At 36.3% G+C, this 16,965-nt stretch overlaps 1 protein-coding gene across 3 annotated transcripts in view; it reads right to left on the bottom strand.

Annotated features, from left to right (window-relative positions):
• Window positions 1-16,965, bottom strand: part of LOC126094500 (multidrug resistance protein homolog 49-like) — a 365,113-nt gene that overhangs the window by 127,069 nt on the left and 221,079 nt on the right. For all 3 annotated transcript variants that reach the window (XM_049908909.1, XM_049908910.1, XM_049908912.1), the window contains exons 10-12: window positions 13,717-13,941; window positions 11,834-11,959; window positions 2,808-3,011 (exon numbers count right to left, since the gene is read on the bottom strand). In XM_049908909.1, the coding sequence (XP_049764866.1) occupies window positions 2,808-3,011; window positions 11,834-11,959; window positions 13,717-13,941 (555 nt within the window). The remainder of the gene's footprint in view (window positions 1-2,807; window positions 3,012-11,833; window positions 11,960-13,716; window positions 13,942-16,965) is intronic.

Raw genomic sequence — 16,965 nt, 5'->3', positions numbered from 1 at the left:
CCACATTTTACGCCAGCTGCCTTGTGATGACAACTACCACCTCAGACCTGGACTACACTTGGACTGTGTGATTCGGTACCTCTTGTTCATCTTTTGTGAATCCAGTGAATACAGAATGAAGAGTGTATAAACCCCACTGGTACCTGCAATTTCGAAAGCTGCCATACCTTCCACACCAAAGAACCCTTCCATATAGCCTGGTCATGCAGAGATAGTGTATGTGCAGTGACAAGAACTCCCTTGTCCAATATGCTGAAGCTCTCATCAAGGCCTTCACAGACAGGCATTTACCCCAGTCTTAGTTCACAAAAAGATTTCCTGTGCCATTTCCAAACACACTCCCAATCCTCCTATAAGTACCAGCTATAACAGAGTGCCCTCTCCTTGTCAGTCATTACCACCCTGGACTGGAACAACTGAACCACATCCTTTGTCAGAGCTCCGATTATCTATTATCATGCCCTGAAATGAGGTACATCATATCCAAGACTATTTTCACCCCTACTAAAGTGGTCTTCCATTGTTCACACACCATCCAAAATACCCTTGTCCATCCCTATGCCAGTCCCAACCCCAGCCCCTTGACTCAGGAATTCTATCCCTGTGGAAGACCCAAATGGCAGACCTGCCCAATCCAACCACTCAGAACTTCCTAATCCAGTCCTGTTACAGGTTTATTCTACACCATCAGAGGGTGGGTCACCTGTGAAAGCAGCTGTGTCATATACCAACTCATCTGAAATCACCACACAGCTTTTTCATTGGTATGATTACCAACCAAATGTCCATCACAATGAATGGTCTCTGCCAAACTTTGGTCGGGAGCAAAGTGGATCACCCTGTGGCACAACATGCAGCTGAACGTATATAATGATAGATTTTAATGGCTGCTTAACACTCCAGGCCATTTTGGCCCTCCCCTCAAGCACCAACTTTTCTGAACTGTATGGATGGACAAAGGACAGAGACAGCAAAGGACCTGGAAGAGCAGCTGAACGGAATGAACAGTGTCTTGAAAGGAGGATATAAGATGAACATCAACAATAGCAAAATGAGGATATTGGAATGTAGCTGAATTAAATCAGGTGATGCTGAGGGTATTAGATTAGGAAATGAGACACTTAAAGTGGTAAATGAGTTTTGCTATTTGGGGAGCAAAATAACTGATGATGGTCAAAGTAGAGAGGATATAAAATGTAGATTGGCAATGGCAAAGAAAGTTTTTCTGAAGAAGAGAAATTTGTTAACATCGAATATAGATTTAAGTGTTGGGAAGTCGTTTCTGAAAGTATTTGTATAGTGTGTGGCCATGTATGGAAGTGAAACGTGGACGATAAATAGTTTGGACAAGAAGAGAATAGAAGCTTTCCAAATGTGATGCTACAGAAGAATGCTGAAGATTAGATGGGTAGATCACATAACTAATGAGGAGGTATGGAATAGAATTAGGGAGAAGAGAAATTTGTGGCACACCTTGACTAGAAGAAGGGATCAGTTGGTAGGACATGTTCTGAGGCATCATGGGACCACCAATTTAGCATTGGAGGGCAGAGTGGAGGGTAAAAGTCAAGGAGGGAGACCAAGAGATGAATATACTAAGCAGATTCAGAAGGATGTAGGTTGCAGTAGGTACTGGGAGGTGAAGAAGCTTGCACAGGATAGAGTAGCATGGAGAGCTGCATCATACCAGTCTTTGGACTGAAGACCACAACAACAACAACAACAGATGGGGGCCACCCTTACAACACATTCTTTGCTCCTGAAGTTATTCCAGCCTCTACCTATGATAACCCACTACCCCACGCCCACCATCCAACAGTTTCCACCCCCTCTGTTCTATAACCTCCTCTCAATTCATGTCTCTTCATCCTCATTGTGCACTCTCTCTGCCAGTGCACCAAACAGTCTTTTCCCTTCTCTGCTCCTCTTCTTTCATGCTTCCCCCAACCCCCTTATACACACGGCCTCCTAACACTGCCCATGGCAATCTTATGCAGCCGCCTTCTAGTCCCTGCATGTGCTACCACACGGTGCTCCCTCCCAGCCATCTTTTACTGTCTCTCCCTCTTCCCTGTCCCACTCCTCATTGGCACTTACATTCAATACAACAGTTGCAATCTGGCAAGAGCAGTAGTTGTCATGTATGTGTATGTGTATGTGTGTGTGTGTGTGTGTGTGTTGTGTGTTGTGTGTGTGTGTGTGTGTGTGTGTGTGTGTGTGTGTGTGTGAGGCATGTCTGCTCATGTGAATGTGTGCATATTTTTTTTTCTTTTTTGAAAAATGCTTTCTTCAAAAGCTTAGTGTGAAACAGTCTTTTCATTGTGCCTGTCTACAACTCAATGTATCATCTTTATGGTGCATGACAATCTGTTGTTTTCGCAACTGTTGACATCACAGCATTTTCCAGACACTTGTTGTTTTGTCTGTCCACATCTACAACTGTTTTTACTATTTTTTAAAACCAAATTATCTCATTCTATTACAAAGATGTTTTACTTACACAGACATAAGCTTACATGCAGTCTGCTTACCAGACAAGCTGTGCATCAGCTATAAAGGAAACTCTGACAAATAGCCCTTGGAACTCCAGAGGGAACCATTGCTTGGCATTTCCATTCTTCACACACGCGCACACACACACACACACACACACACACACACACACACACACAAACTCTCTCTCTCTCTCTCTCTCTCTCTCTCTCTCTCTCTGTTTCATCTACTTGTATTAACAAGGAAAACTCGTCAAAACAGAAGAGTGGTAACATCACAAAAGTATTAAATACTAAACAACTTATAAAACTTACCTGAGGTAATTTTGTTATGAAATCATGTGCATTTGCTTCTTTGGCAGCCATTTCAATTTCATCCTGTGTTGCATTTTCTCTCCCATATCGAATATTCTCTCCTATTGTAGTAGCAAAGAGAACAGGTTCTTGGCCAACAACTCCTATTTGGTTTCTCAACCAATTCACATTTAACTCTTTCACATCAGTTCCATCAAGAAAGACCTTTAAGGTAGAAAATAGTTTGATATTACTGTTAAACATATTTAGTTTATCACATGTACAAAGCATTTTAAATAGCAATTGTTAAAACCAACAATTCTACGTGTCCTTACTGTAACACTCCATGATCACCAAGTTTTATAATCAACCTTAATATATTGTACATGAACTGATAAAGTGAAAATGCCCAAAATGCAATTAGGGAGAATTAATAAAGTTATTGATTATGAATGTCAGGGACAGATTAGAATCATTAGTTCTTATCACTAATAAAAATGAGTTTCCTCTTTAATTGGATGGTCAAAAGTATTGCCAATCTGAATTATAAAAAACAAGCATTTTCTAAGTATTTGGATGGTACATACCTGACAGCTGTAGTGTTAGTTATAGTTCTGTTTCACATTTGATTTTTCTGTCACCTGTTTACAGTGGCCTAGTTTTAGTGTTATTTGTGTGAGGAACATTAATGTCTTGTTCATGGAATGTATAACACCTCATGATACATATGAATAAAACAAAAGGAATTGTTTAATTTTAGTTTTATTAACGTAACACAGATTTCTTTTTGATAGAAATTTCTTTCTCAACATTTATTTTTTCTTAATTATTTTCGTTTAAGGTAGTCTTTGCTGAACAGAAATACATAATTAGTTTCTCAGAGTAGGACTATGTTTTAATCTGCCAGGACATTTCACATCAGCATACAGTTCACTGCAGAAGGAAAATTCATTATGGAAACAATTTCCCATGATGTGATTACCGTAAGCCATTTCCCAACAGTACCTTTTGTTCCAGGAGAGATAGTCATGTGAGATATGCAGGAGAACTTCTGTGAAGTTTGGAAGATAGAAGAGAGGTCCTGGTGGAAATAGAGCTTTGAGGGTAGGTCATGAGTCATGCTTGACTAGCTCAGCTGGTAGAGCACTTATCCACAACAGCAGAGGTTCCAGATTTGAGTTATGTCTGGTATACAGTTTTAACCCACCAGGATATTTCAAATTATTGCACATTCTGTCACAGAATAAATAATAATTCTGTAAAGTGAAATTGTTGCTGGAATACCAGACAAGAATGATCTCATACCCACTTTGTGTGTAAATATTGAAGACAGTACAGTTAACAAACACTTCAAGAAAATTTGCAAACCAAATCCAAATGTCACACATAAAAGTCAAAACTTTCTTGAGAGATGCATTACATAAAACATAGCACATGTCTAAATAAGAAAGGCAACACACTTCTGAGTGAAAAAATTAATGAAAGTGGAGACTCTCAGCAAGCAAAATGATAATGTATTATTACAAGCCAGTGAAGTGGACTATTATTTTGAAGGTAGCCACACCATAAATAAATCTACCATGAACAGAACAGGAGCAGCCTCCAAAATGCTTGGTCAAGAAGAGAAAACTGCAAAGGAGAATGCACCAGTACCAAGTGTACAAACATTAGCAGTCCTAACAGCAGTGGTACCAACACCAAAGAAATAGCACATGCAGCACTAGAGACAGTAACAGCAGTACGAACAGCAGTAGGAGTGGCAATAACAACAAGTAACAGCAATATGATACTCAATAGCAGCACCAACATCATAAACACCAACATCCCACTCAATTACAGAAGACTCCACTGCATCTGAGAGTGGAGCTCCTGTCAAGAGAACACAGACTCTAGCTTGCATCTAGGATTTAATGTGGGGCTATATGACAAGAACTATCAGATACAATGCAAGGCTGGAGCAATTCCAAAAATGCAAATATAAGTAAGTTGCAGAATTAAAAATTTAGTGTAAACCCAAATATATCCAATACGACTAAACATACTGAAGTGTGGCTTTTGCTAAGTTACAGTGGACAAGAAGGCAAATTTTCTGACATATGCATGTAACTTTTGACATTCGTGGCTGCTCAATTACAACACTGACATTTTTTTAAAACATGTGAGGGAGCAACTATCTCAGGTATGATTCATGAGTTTACCTGCACACTTGAAGACCATCAGTCTGTGCTCTGCTGTTGTGGTGATCAGAAAACTTACTTACAAAGCTGTTCATACTTTCACAGTGTACGCAACATTCGAAAGAATGGATATGGTTTTCATTTGAGACAAATACCATCAAACTATTGCAGTAGTAATACACTTGCATGCTACAATGTACCATGATTGTGCCCTATCCTAACAATCTGTCTTCACAAACATTATTAAAAAATTAATGAACTGAAAATGTGAAAAATAAAGCACACCAATGAAAAAGAACAGCAACTGATCAGAAAAATACAGATAACATTTCATCATTGGTAATACACAATACATATATGGCTATGAGGCAGCTTGAATATGTGACTGAGATTAGCTAAAGGAATATTCTGCAAATACCATAGTCCAACATATTTCATCCTGTTCCATAAAAACACGGGAGAACTGCCAGATATCAGTAACGTCCTGCCACGATATTTTGGCGCAGAGTCTTCTGGCCATCTTCAGGTGAGTGCCACTGTAGTAGTACTGGTGAGTACGTGCTGAGCTCCACTATTTAAAGCCGTACTGAGGTGACATTGTGCATGCGCTGCTCAGCATGCGCGTTCATAATGGCTCCATGTGCTGCGCCTCGCGCTCTCCACTGTGAATGCCTGGCATATCGGTATCAGGTCGGTTTCCATCTTTAGGCAGATAACTATGTCGACTACGAAGTTTCTCTATAACAGGATTCCAAGCAGAGTTCAGCTGTTTTCATGGAACAATCAGTATGCCGGGAAAGCTTTAAACATCACATATTTCATCCTTTTCATATTTTGCTCTGTCAAAAGTTACACGGCAGTGGCATTTGAAGTTGGCTATGATTCTCTAAATGATGACTACAAAAACTGCAAAATGATGCATCCTTTATATGCAAGATTTTATTTATGCTTGAAACATCGTTTACGGACCAAGTTCAAATCAATCTTTGTAATATTAATCAATCTTTGTAATATTCTCTTATGGTCAGTTGGAAATCCTTGCTAGACAAGAGAAGTAGATAAATAACTTTTGTCTATCAATGTGTGGCTGGATTTTTCAAGAATCATTTAATTGGTCGCTTTTGTTTTCATGTGACTGTAAACTGCCACAAATACCTATATTTTCTAAAACATATGGCATCACAATTACTGAAAGTTCCCACTGAACTGGAAGTAATTGATATGGCACCAACATGAGGGATGTCCAGCCCAGTTTGCACAGGTAATTATAAACCTTTTTAACAAGACATTTGGAGACTGTCTAATCAGTTGTTCAGTAAATATGAAATGGATTGAATGTTCACTAGACTTAACTTCACAGGACTTTTTAACTGCCACATGCATGTTGATTTTACATTATTTTCAAAGGAAACTTTAAAAATATAACAAAATCTTCATGCTAAAATAATGTTTGCAAATTGACATATGGGTACATTGAGCCTCACCATTTGCTGTAAACCACTTGACTATGGTTCACACTGGATAACGAGATATTTTTAAAATTTGCCTTTGAAAATTATGTAATACCAAAATCATAAGCAATTTTCATCAATAAAAACTGTGTCTGAGATAAGCGAAGTTTCAGGTTTTCCAATAATGTCAATATTTTAAACAGTTGTGTATGCTGATTCATCATCTGCTGTTTCAGTAGTGGATATTAATGCCAACTCTTTGTTTCAATCTATGCCTACAGATTTTGTAACATTTTCAATTTCCTTGTCTGTGAAAGTATCTCTCCTACAGCAGTCATCGCACACTTCCTTTGTCTTTCTAGTTTTATAATGTCATAAACACTAAAACCTAATGTCAAAATACTATAAGCAAATTAATAGCATAATGGCTAGTGATGCACAGGTTCTTGGTTCAGTTTTCAATGACAACATCAATTTTTTCTGTAATAGAAAGTTATAGAAGTAGGTCACCTCAGCCTTGTGAGGCCAATAGAAGAGCTGCTCAAATATAAAAGCAATGAAAGTGATTTGCATGTCACTGAAGTAGTATTTTACGTGAGCCTGCTGAAAAGCAATGACTGAATTTTTTACGTGAAAACTCTCAATGCTTTTCAAATAAAACAAATATCTTTAGCATACTACATCTTTATTATTCAGTCTATATATTAATTTCTCAATGTAGTCACCCCAGAGATGAACAAATTTCTCCCAACAAGACACCAGTTTGCTGACAACATCACTACAGAATGTTTGACTTTGGTGAGGGAGTCACAACCTCTGCTCCGCTTGCACCACTTCATCACTATCTAAATGAAGTTCCCAAAGGTATTCTTTAAATTTTGGAAACAGATGAAAATTGGATGGTGTAAAATCAGGACTGTATGGAAGGCGATTGATGATAGTGAACTCAAGGCATCGGATTGTTGCAGTTGTCACAGTGGTCATGTGTAGTCTGGCACTGTCATGCTGAAGCAGAGGGTGTTCCATGCATGGAAAAACTCTTCAAATTCATGCTTTCAGTTTTCTGAGAGTCTCGCAGTACCTTGCAAAGTTTATGGTGGTGTCTCTAGGCATCAATTCCAATTGCACCAAACCTCGAAATCCCAGAACACTTTGGGCATCACTTTGCCTTCTGAAGGTATTGTCTTGAACTGTTTTGGTAAGAGAGATCATTTATGGTGGAACTCCATTGATGCTCTTTTTTGGGGGGGTCAGATTGGTGAACCCAACTTTCATCACCTTTTTCAATGTTTTTAAATAACCCATCACACTCACGCTCAAAATGCAAAAGAAATTGTTGACGTATGTCCTATAGCCTCTGTTTCACATTTGGAATGAGTATTCGAGCACCCACTAGGCACACAGTTGTCTGTATTACAGTTGTGCAATGATGGTCTGTACATGCTCTTGTTACATGCCAAACTTACTTGAGAGCTGTGTCTGTGTTATCCCATTACTTTTTCTGATGAGATCAACAACCCAGTTCTGATGAGTCTCGTTGGTTGCCATTCACGGTGGTCCAATCTGAGCTCTGTTACACATGTTGAGATTAACTCCACCATTTCCTTCATTAAGCACTAAGTTCTACTAGAACATCCACCAAAAATAAGTGGATTACCACAGGAATTAGAAAATCTGCCCAAACTTTTAAATACCTAAACTCTATAAAAAACAACAACAGTGATCCAGATTTTCTTCATTACTACAGAAACTACAAAAAAAATCTATAGGAAGGTGCTCAATGTTGCAAAAAAAAAGGCCAATGATAGACTAATAAATCTAGCTAAAAATAAAAGTAAAGCTACATGGACTATAGTGAAACAAGAGACAGGAACTGCAACACAAAGGCAAATAAACACCCAAATCAGGAACAAAGAAAACCTAACAAGTACCCCAAAAGAACTAGCAAACTTTGTTAATTCTTACTTTAGTAGTATAGCTACAAAGTTACAGGAAAATTTTTCAAAATCTCATAATCCACGAACACGGGAATATACATCAAATTCAATGGTATTGCTACCCACTACTGAGGAAGAAGTATGTAATGTGGTAAGGAAATTAAAGAGCAAAAATTCAGCAGGTTTAGATGAAATTCCAATGTCTGTGCTGAAAAAATGCATAAATAGTATCAAAGCCCCCCTAACCAATATCATAAATGAATCTTTCAAAGCCGGTTGTTTCCCTGATTATCTGAAACATGCAAAAATTTTACCTCTACACAAAAAAGATGATGTAGAAAACATTGAGAACTACAGGCCAATTGCCCTACTGTCATCATTTTCCAAAATAATAGAGTCCATAATGAAGAACAGACTTATGAGCTATCTAAACAAATACAACCTTCTTTCAAATGACCAATTTGGTTTCAGACCCGGCAGAGATACAGAAATGGCAATAGCACATTTCACTAAAGTGGTTTTAGAAGCACTGGATGAAAGATGTCTACAAATGGTCTACAGAGAATAAAGTGACCTTAAATATTAAGAAAACAAATAGCATACGCTTTAGAATAAACAGAAAAAACAGTCCCCTAAAGTTAAAGCTACATAACACCTCTGAAGACGAAGTGCCCACCACAAAATTCCTAGGGTTGCATATTGACAGCCAGCTTAGGTGGAGTGAACATGTTAAAAAACTCACAAAGAAGATATCTACAACGTGTTACGCACTTAGAGTTCTCTCCTCAGTATGCAGCGATGAATGTCTAAGAACTGTATATTTTAGCTATGTACATTCAGTCATAAGCTATGGGATAATTTTCTGGGGAAATAATGTACTCAACCTACAAACAGTTTTTAAAGTGCAGAAGAGAGCAGTGAGAATTATAACTAAAAGCAGTAAGTGGGCTCACTGCAGAGAACTATTCAAAATACTTGGTATTCTAACTGTTCCCTGTTTATTTATGTTCCACACTATAGTATATATAAAGAAAAATATAGTGAATTATAGTACAAACAGCATTTTACACAGCTATAGCACAAGAACAAGCCACTGCCTTCATCTAGATAGGAGAAATAAGCATAAGACCCAAAAAAGTTTCTTGTATCAGGGTGTAAAATTGTATAACAAGCTGCCACAGGAAATCAAAGAAATTAACAGCATGTACTGTTTCAGAAAAACTCTTAAACTGTATTTTCAGGAACACTGTTTTTACACAGTAAGTGAATATTTAAATGTTTGAATGTAATTTAAGTGACATAATGACATTGTATTGTATATTCTGTAAATGTATAACAAGCTGCACAGGACATCAAAGAAATTAACAACATGTACTGTTACAGAAAAACCCTTAAACTATATTTTCAGGAACACTGTTTCTAAACAATAAGTGAATATTTAATTGTTTGAATGTAATTTAAGTGATAAATGTCATTGTATTTGTATACTCTGTAAATGCATATAAAAGTGTCAATGTATCTGCAAAAATCTCTGTATCCAAACTGACAACATCCATACATTGCAAAATGTCTACGGATGGCTAATCAAATAAATAAATTAATTAACAGCATGAAAAACCCAATAGCTCACATTAATGATGTTGATACAATCAGCAAATAGACAGCTTTCATTCTTCTATGAATTTCAATTGGCATGCTTTCTGCAGTTAGAAACTCATTGGCATAGTTACATTACACACCACCATTTTAAAACTTGCATCAGTGAAGTAGGAAAGTTGACTGAGTAATATATATGACATGTAATATCTCAATCTATATTGAGAACAGAATCCAAAATTTGAAGGTATTATTTTTCAACACCCTCATACATCAAAAAGTTTGCACCAGGTGAACATACACTAACATTCTTCTATCAGCAACAAAAGAAACAACTATCTTTCTTTTTTGGGGGGACGGGAGGGGGTGGGGGTGGGGTTAGAGAGCAAGACGCTTGATGTATTACAACATGGAATCTTATTCTTTGCACGATTCCTAACCAGTCCTATAAGATTTAGGTCTAGATGGTATGGCAGAAGGCAGAAATAGGAGGGAATCATCTTCTAGCAGAATTTTGTCAGTGAAAGAGTCAGGAAGGGCTGTTGCTCTTTAATTAATGCCAAAAATTCAGCTGTCCATGTCTCCACACATTATTAAGGTTTATCTCTCCATTCCTATGTGTTACTCTGACGTTTTCATGTTATGTGGAGAAGAAGTGAATACAAAACAAAACACTGCATTCAAAACAATGAAATTTTGAGCAACACTGTTGTTTGACAATGCTCTTGACAAACATCACTTTGCAACATTTATTCACAGTGTAAAGTGAACAAATCAATGGTTTCTCTAAATAAACTACTGGCTGCTTTAGTTCTGATGCTTCAATTTTCATAAAAATCTTATGTAGTATGCTCTTTTTGCAGGTTTGTTATTTCATCTTAACATACTGACTCATTCATTCTGACATCTTTTAAACTCAGTTTCCTTGCTGTTCTGGAATTCTAGTACTATGCAACAAATGCTGTGAAGTCTTTGCAAAGACGGTACTTCCTTGTATTGTTCACAATATTATGGAAATTGCTGTCTAACAGAACATTTGTTTGTATCATTAATGAAATATTTATTGTGTGCATTTTACTTATTCTGGTTTAGTCTGATATCTGAATCCTACTGCACTCGGCATTGTGTCCCTCTCCTGTAATTTGTATATCACTGATGTACTTAATTTGTGCTTGTTAACATTTGCTTGCATCCTCCATAGCTTTCTCTTTCAGCGCTATCACACCTTTCTCATTCTCATGGTCAGCGAAAGTAACGCCATTACCAACAAGTTGTCATGGCTTCCTGAGTAGGTATTTTCTACAAACACTTTTTGTGATCACACTGCGATGCAAAAATGCATGCTATTTTGAATTTGAACATGACTGCACATTGTCATGTGGGCAAGTTAGCTCATGTAATGGCTAAGTAAATCGAGTGCCTTTCCAAGTAGTAGATCTAATGTAACTTCCATATTTTTTATATTTGAAAGTATGAATAATAAACACCTGCTAAGTACTTCATAAGAACCCTTTATGTATGTACATTTTAATATATCTAAACGCAACAAATGTTTTAATATTCTTTGTTGAAGACCTTAGTTAACCGAACAATATATTCCAAGATACAGGTGTGAATTTGTGGCATATTTATGAAACCACGCCAAATACTATCATTTTGTTCGGTGAAATTTTCTTAAATTTATAACAGACTTTACTCATCATTTATACATGTAGCTTCGATTATGTGAAGTGATAAACACAGTACCTTATTCCCTATCAATTCAGAACTAAGAGACCATATATTTCAAAACTGAGAAACATATGCAGTACAGCCAACTGTAAGAGATATTATGTTGTGCATTTGTGCTCACAGTGTATGAAAAATTCTACAAGTTATGAACATACCTTTCCTTGGACAGGATCATATAATCGCTGAATAAGTTGGATAACAGTTGATTTTCCACATCCTGAGCTACCAACTAATGCAACTGTTTCTCCATGTTTGATTCTGAGATTTAATCCCTGAAGGACCTGAAAAGAAAGATATTGGTAAAAAGTGACTCTTGAAACATTGTTTGTAACATATCTGCATTCAGAGCTTTGGTGTAAAATGCCCTGCTAGTGAAAGAAAAACTAAAGGAAAATGAATGAATTCATTATGTTAATTTCTATAAAATGTTTTTCATATCTAATACCTACACAGAAAGACACATATTTTTGTTTAAGTGTTACCATAAGACCCATCAAACATTCAGTAATTTCAGTAAAGATGTTGCCATCAAAATTATTGTGTTTAAACATTAGTTCTCCAAAGAACTGCACTGCAATACAAGCAGTCATAACATGCACTTTAGGACAAAGCAATACATCAATTTATCATATCCACTTACATTCCTCTCAGAAAGTTTCTAAATTTCATGAGTTGGTCTCTTGATGGTGCTTCATACCATACCTACATTTTCTTCTGTGAGGTACAAGTAACATACTTGAGTCAAACAAAACATGTGTTTCATGACTTCATTCAGTCTCATTCATTTTTGTGGTTTGGTAATGATAAGGAATTGCAGACAAACAAACATTTTTCAAGCATAGTTTGGCTAATATAGTAGATGGTAAGTAAACTGATTTAACATAAGCTATATGTTTTAGAATTTCTCCAGTGAACTGCAGTCTAATATTAACTTTCTGCATTATTAGGGCCCTGTAGTTGGTTCATTAATACCTGAAAACTGACATTCTGGTGTATCTCTACAACATGTATGTTTCTATTATTTTATTTGTGTTAATGTATAAAAGTGGTCTCGAACACCACATCACATTACATTTTCTTGTTTTGTTATTATGCCAACTTTTCAATTAGCCACCTGTCAGAGAACAATTTCATTTCCTGGGTCATATTTGTAAGTGGTGAGCAGCTGACGTCAAATCATCTTTCCCTAGAAGTAATAAATCTTGTAGCTCAAATCAGGAAACTCTTGTGCATTACTTAAACTTTTATATTTTTTAATGAAATCACAACACGTTTCTAAACCTCAATAATACATTACTTTACAAATGATTACTAATTTCAGTTACTAGGCTTCCATAGCAGTAACCATAAAATTATATTTAAGTTAGGATGAATTTTACAGTCTTTAAGATATATACTACGGTGTTTCAGAATAATACACGTGAAGTGGTGAAAACCTACTTACTGGTCTGAAATAATGTATTTTCCTAAAGATTGCAAAACTAACGTTAACTTAAGGCCAATGTTCTGTTTATTGTTATTTTTACAGATCTGAAAATGGCTGTCTAGCAACTAAAACTAGTGATAAATTGCAAAGTAATGTATCATTGTGATCAAGACAATTAAACAACTTTATAAATTCTTTTTATAAAGGTTTCAGAAATCATCTGAAGATGTCAGCTCTTACTAATTTTAATGTGGAGACTCATTTGTTTGATTAGTGTATACTGACAAAATGACATTTGTTCATCCTGGGACCATGTGTGTTGTTAGAAATTTGTGCAGTTTTTTGGGTCTTATGCACTCCAGAAAAAAAATCCTTCCTACTGGTAATAGTCTTGCATTGCATTGAAAGCCAAATACAATATTTCCCCACAAGCTACAAAAAATTTCTACACTTTTTGAATGGTCTTTTATTGTTGAGTGGTGTTTCTCTCTTACTTTCCAAACAAAATCACTTGTGGATAAGAACTCATATTAACTTGTGAAAGTGAGTGATATCTTTACAAACCAATTGTGGATTCAAGAGAAGAGAATAACTGAAATGATTAATACTTACTGGAACATCTGGTCTAGACGGGTATTGGAAGTGAACATCAGTGAGTTGTATATCTCCCACAACACTATTTGGTCTTTTGCCAGACTCACTAAGGCTGTCAATCTGAGGAACTCTCTCGATGACAGAGAACACAGCAGCTGCAGCACCACATGCAACACTAAATGCTTCAAGGTGGGGCAGCCCCATTCCCATATTGAATGCTCCACCAAGCATACCAAAGAGAACCTACACACAGAGACTTTAATGAATAAAATAAAGGAGAGAGAAAGTAAGAAACATAAGTGTTTTTGTTTATCATCTCACATTTGATTCTCTACATGCAATAAAGTATTTTGTATTGCCTTCCTTTGATCTTATGTGAGATATAAGTTGACTGTAATATAAATGTTTCACAATATGACTCAGACCATGATAATCTAGGTTTTTGTAGGAACGCTGTGGACTCTCTTCCAAGGAATTCTATTGGAAATCAATGACCTGTTAAGCTTAGTTACTAAGAAAGTGTTACAGTAAGTATTACAGTTTGCTGTTAGATAGGTTATTTATAATGGAATTTTTGAAAAATACAACCTCCAAGACAGGAAACAGAAGGTACTTTTGGGTGAGATCAGCAAAGTGGATAATGGGATAGAGACCAAGTGGGGCACTGCACTCCATGGAGTCTCTTAATGATCTGTCCTTCATCTATTGCTGTTTCTCACGTATTGTATTACCTGAATATAAGATAAGGTTTTTTTCTAAACTCCTCATTCAAAAAAATCAAGATCACCTTATATTCACAGATTAAACTATTGCTGCTGAGATCAACATTTTTATGTTGTTTAATAGATTATATAGGGATGGTCTTACATTTATAGGGGTCATCTCACATTTAGAGAGGAAACTTTGGCTACTGAGATCACATGCAAGTTTATTTTAAAGAATTCAGAAGGGTAAGGCTCGGCAAATGATACTCACATTACAGCAGGTTTGAGATTACCTAACACACCAAAGTGCTTCATACAGTATCAACATGGCTTAACCAATTGCATGACACAAAATTACGTAGGGCTAGTGTAAAGAGGTATGTGAGAAACTATAAACTAGCCACAACAACAATCAATTGTTCTGATCAAAATTTGACAATTCTGTGAAACACAGGAGGAAATAGTATTAAATTATATCATCTTGCAAACTTCTGTTGTATGCAAAAAGGTTCACAATAGATGTTTTCTTACATGTATGGATATCGCATAGAAAATTTAATGCTGCTTTTTAAGTAAAGGTAACATTCGAATACGGAAATATTGTCCTTCAAAAAACATTAGTTGATTCAGAACCAACATCAATACTTTATTTGGTTATGAAAGACTGTAGTGATTTACTGAGTGGATTGCAAATGAGAAATTTGGTTATTGTTTACATATTAGAATACTGGGTAAAAACATTATCAGCTTTTAATCAAATTTAGAACATGATGGTGACATTCAATTGAAACAAGAAGGAAAATTAATCCAGAATGGAATGTCTAACAAAGGAAATAAATCACATGAAACTGACTGTAACTGTTATCATGAGAACAAATTACAGCGGCAAGACCCATCATAGAGATAGCACCAACAGACTTCACTAGATCATGGTATGAGTGAAAGTTCAAGAATGGGACTGAATCATAATTGTGATCTTTTAATTACGGATTAGTTTGTGTTGTTACATATGACCCACACACTAGCAGATATTGCAGTCTGTTTTTCACATCTGCTCAAACTCAGCACTATGCAATAGTTGGAACAGGAACAGTGACACCTGCTTGGCAGAGAGCTAGGACTATTTCAGGGAGGGGAGCGGTGAGTGAGCAGCGAATTTTGTTATGATGCCAACTGTGGAAATCCATATCACATACTTTGACTTTTTATAAATATCCAACATGTTTAAACTGTGGTTTGCCTGACTCCATTTGTAGACAGAATTTAACTGACTTTAAAATTGGACAAACACTCAACAACAGTATTCATTTTGGCAGGAGACAGTAAAAGTCTAGATAGAGGTCAGTAGTGTACTTGCATGTTTCTTGCTGCAGCATTGTTGGTGCTCATTGTGAAGTACAATGGTAATGAAAGGGGGATGTGTAAGCTGGTTCTGAGCAGCCAGTGAAAGAGTGTTGGGCAGGCAATATGTTTGGAAGCAAGGGATGTTGTAATATTCTCACATCAATATACAGGTGAAATCCAGTACATATTCAGAAAAAAACTTCTGTTTTCTCAAGCCCACTGTAATGACAACCACAGAAATAGCAACACAGCGGGAAGAATCAGCCAAATATTTGTGACAACAAGGGTATAAATTTCACAGCAGTGCTATTATGACAATGGCAATGAGGATTAAAAATAGTGATACCATAGACAATATGGTTAGTATATAAAAAATAGAAAAGAAAATGGTCCGAAAATTAATGTAAACCATTTCTTTTTGTTTATTTTATTTTTCCTAGAATTATCAAAATGTAGACAATCAATAAATGCCATAAGTTTGGAATATGTATAATGTTAACTTTTTGGCAGATACTTTATGCCAGTAAAACAGCCCGTGATTTTGATTAGTCAGAATATGTTAATTTTTTTCTCAAGGAGCCTCCTAAAAGGGAGGGTAGCTGTCTTACATCCAGGGTCATCTTATACTTGGGTAAATACAGTATATAAATGACTTATCCTTGTCATACAAAACTTGTAAGTTCACTACATTTACTGATGATCTAGCACTGTGATAAACAACAAACATTCCACCAGTCTAGAGGCTGATGGCAACAAATTACTCTCAGATCTCTTAACCTGATTCAAAGTAAACTCACTGTTGGTAAATCAGAGCAAAACTAATCATATCCTGTTCAATTCTGATTAAAGAAATCTCACAGCAGAAGCCTATTGTACACGACAGTCAGCAAATACAAAGGGTATACTGCACCAATTTTGTAGCCCACCACATCAATAGCAGATCATAAATTCCAGATCATAAAAAGATTGACTTCTGATACTTTTGCCTTTAGGTCAGTCTCACATCTTGAAGACATCAGTGTCAAAAAGCCCACTTATTTTGAGTACTTTCACACCATTATGTCTTTGGAATTATGTTCTGGGGCAGTTCACCTACATCAAAGAAAATTTTCTTTTTGCAGAAATATGTTATCTGATTCTCCAAAGAACCTACTGTTACACAAAATTGTTAAGGCTTTCATGGCCACTTGTTGACAGACTGCCTATTGGATTCTGTCTT

This window comes from Schistocerca cancellata, chromosome 8 (assembly GCF_023864275.1).
Source record: "Schistocerca cancellata isolate TAMUIC-IGC-003103 chromosome 8, iqSchCanc2.1, whole genome shotgun sequence".
Taxonomy (NCBI): Eukaryota; Metazoa; Arthropoda; class Insecta; order Orthoptera; family Acrididae; genus Schistocerca; species Schistocerca cancellata.
The sequence above is the reverse complement of the archived record's forward strand: the minus strand, read 5'-3'. Positions and strand labels throughout refer to the sequence as shown.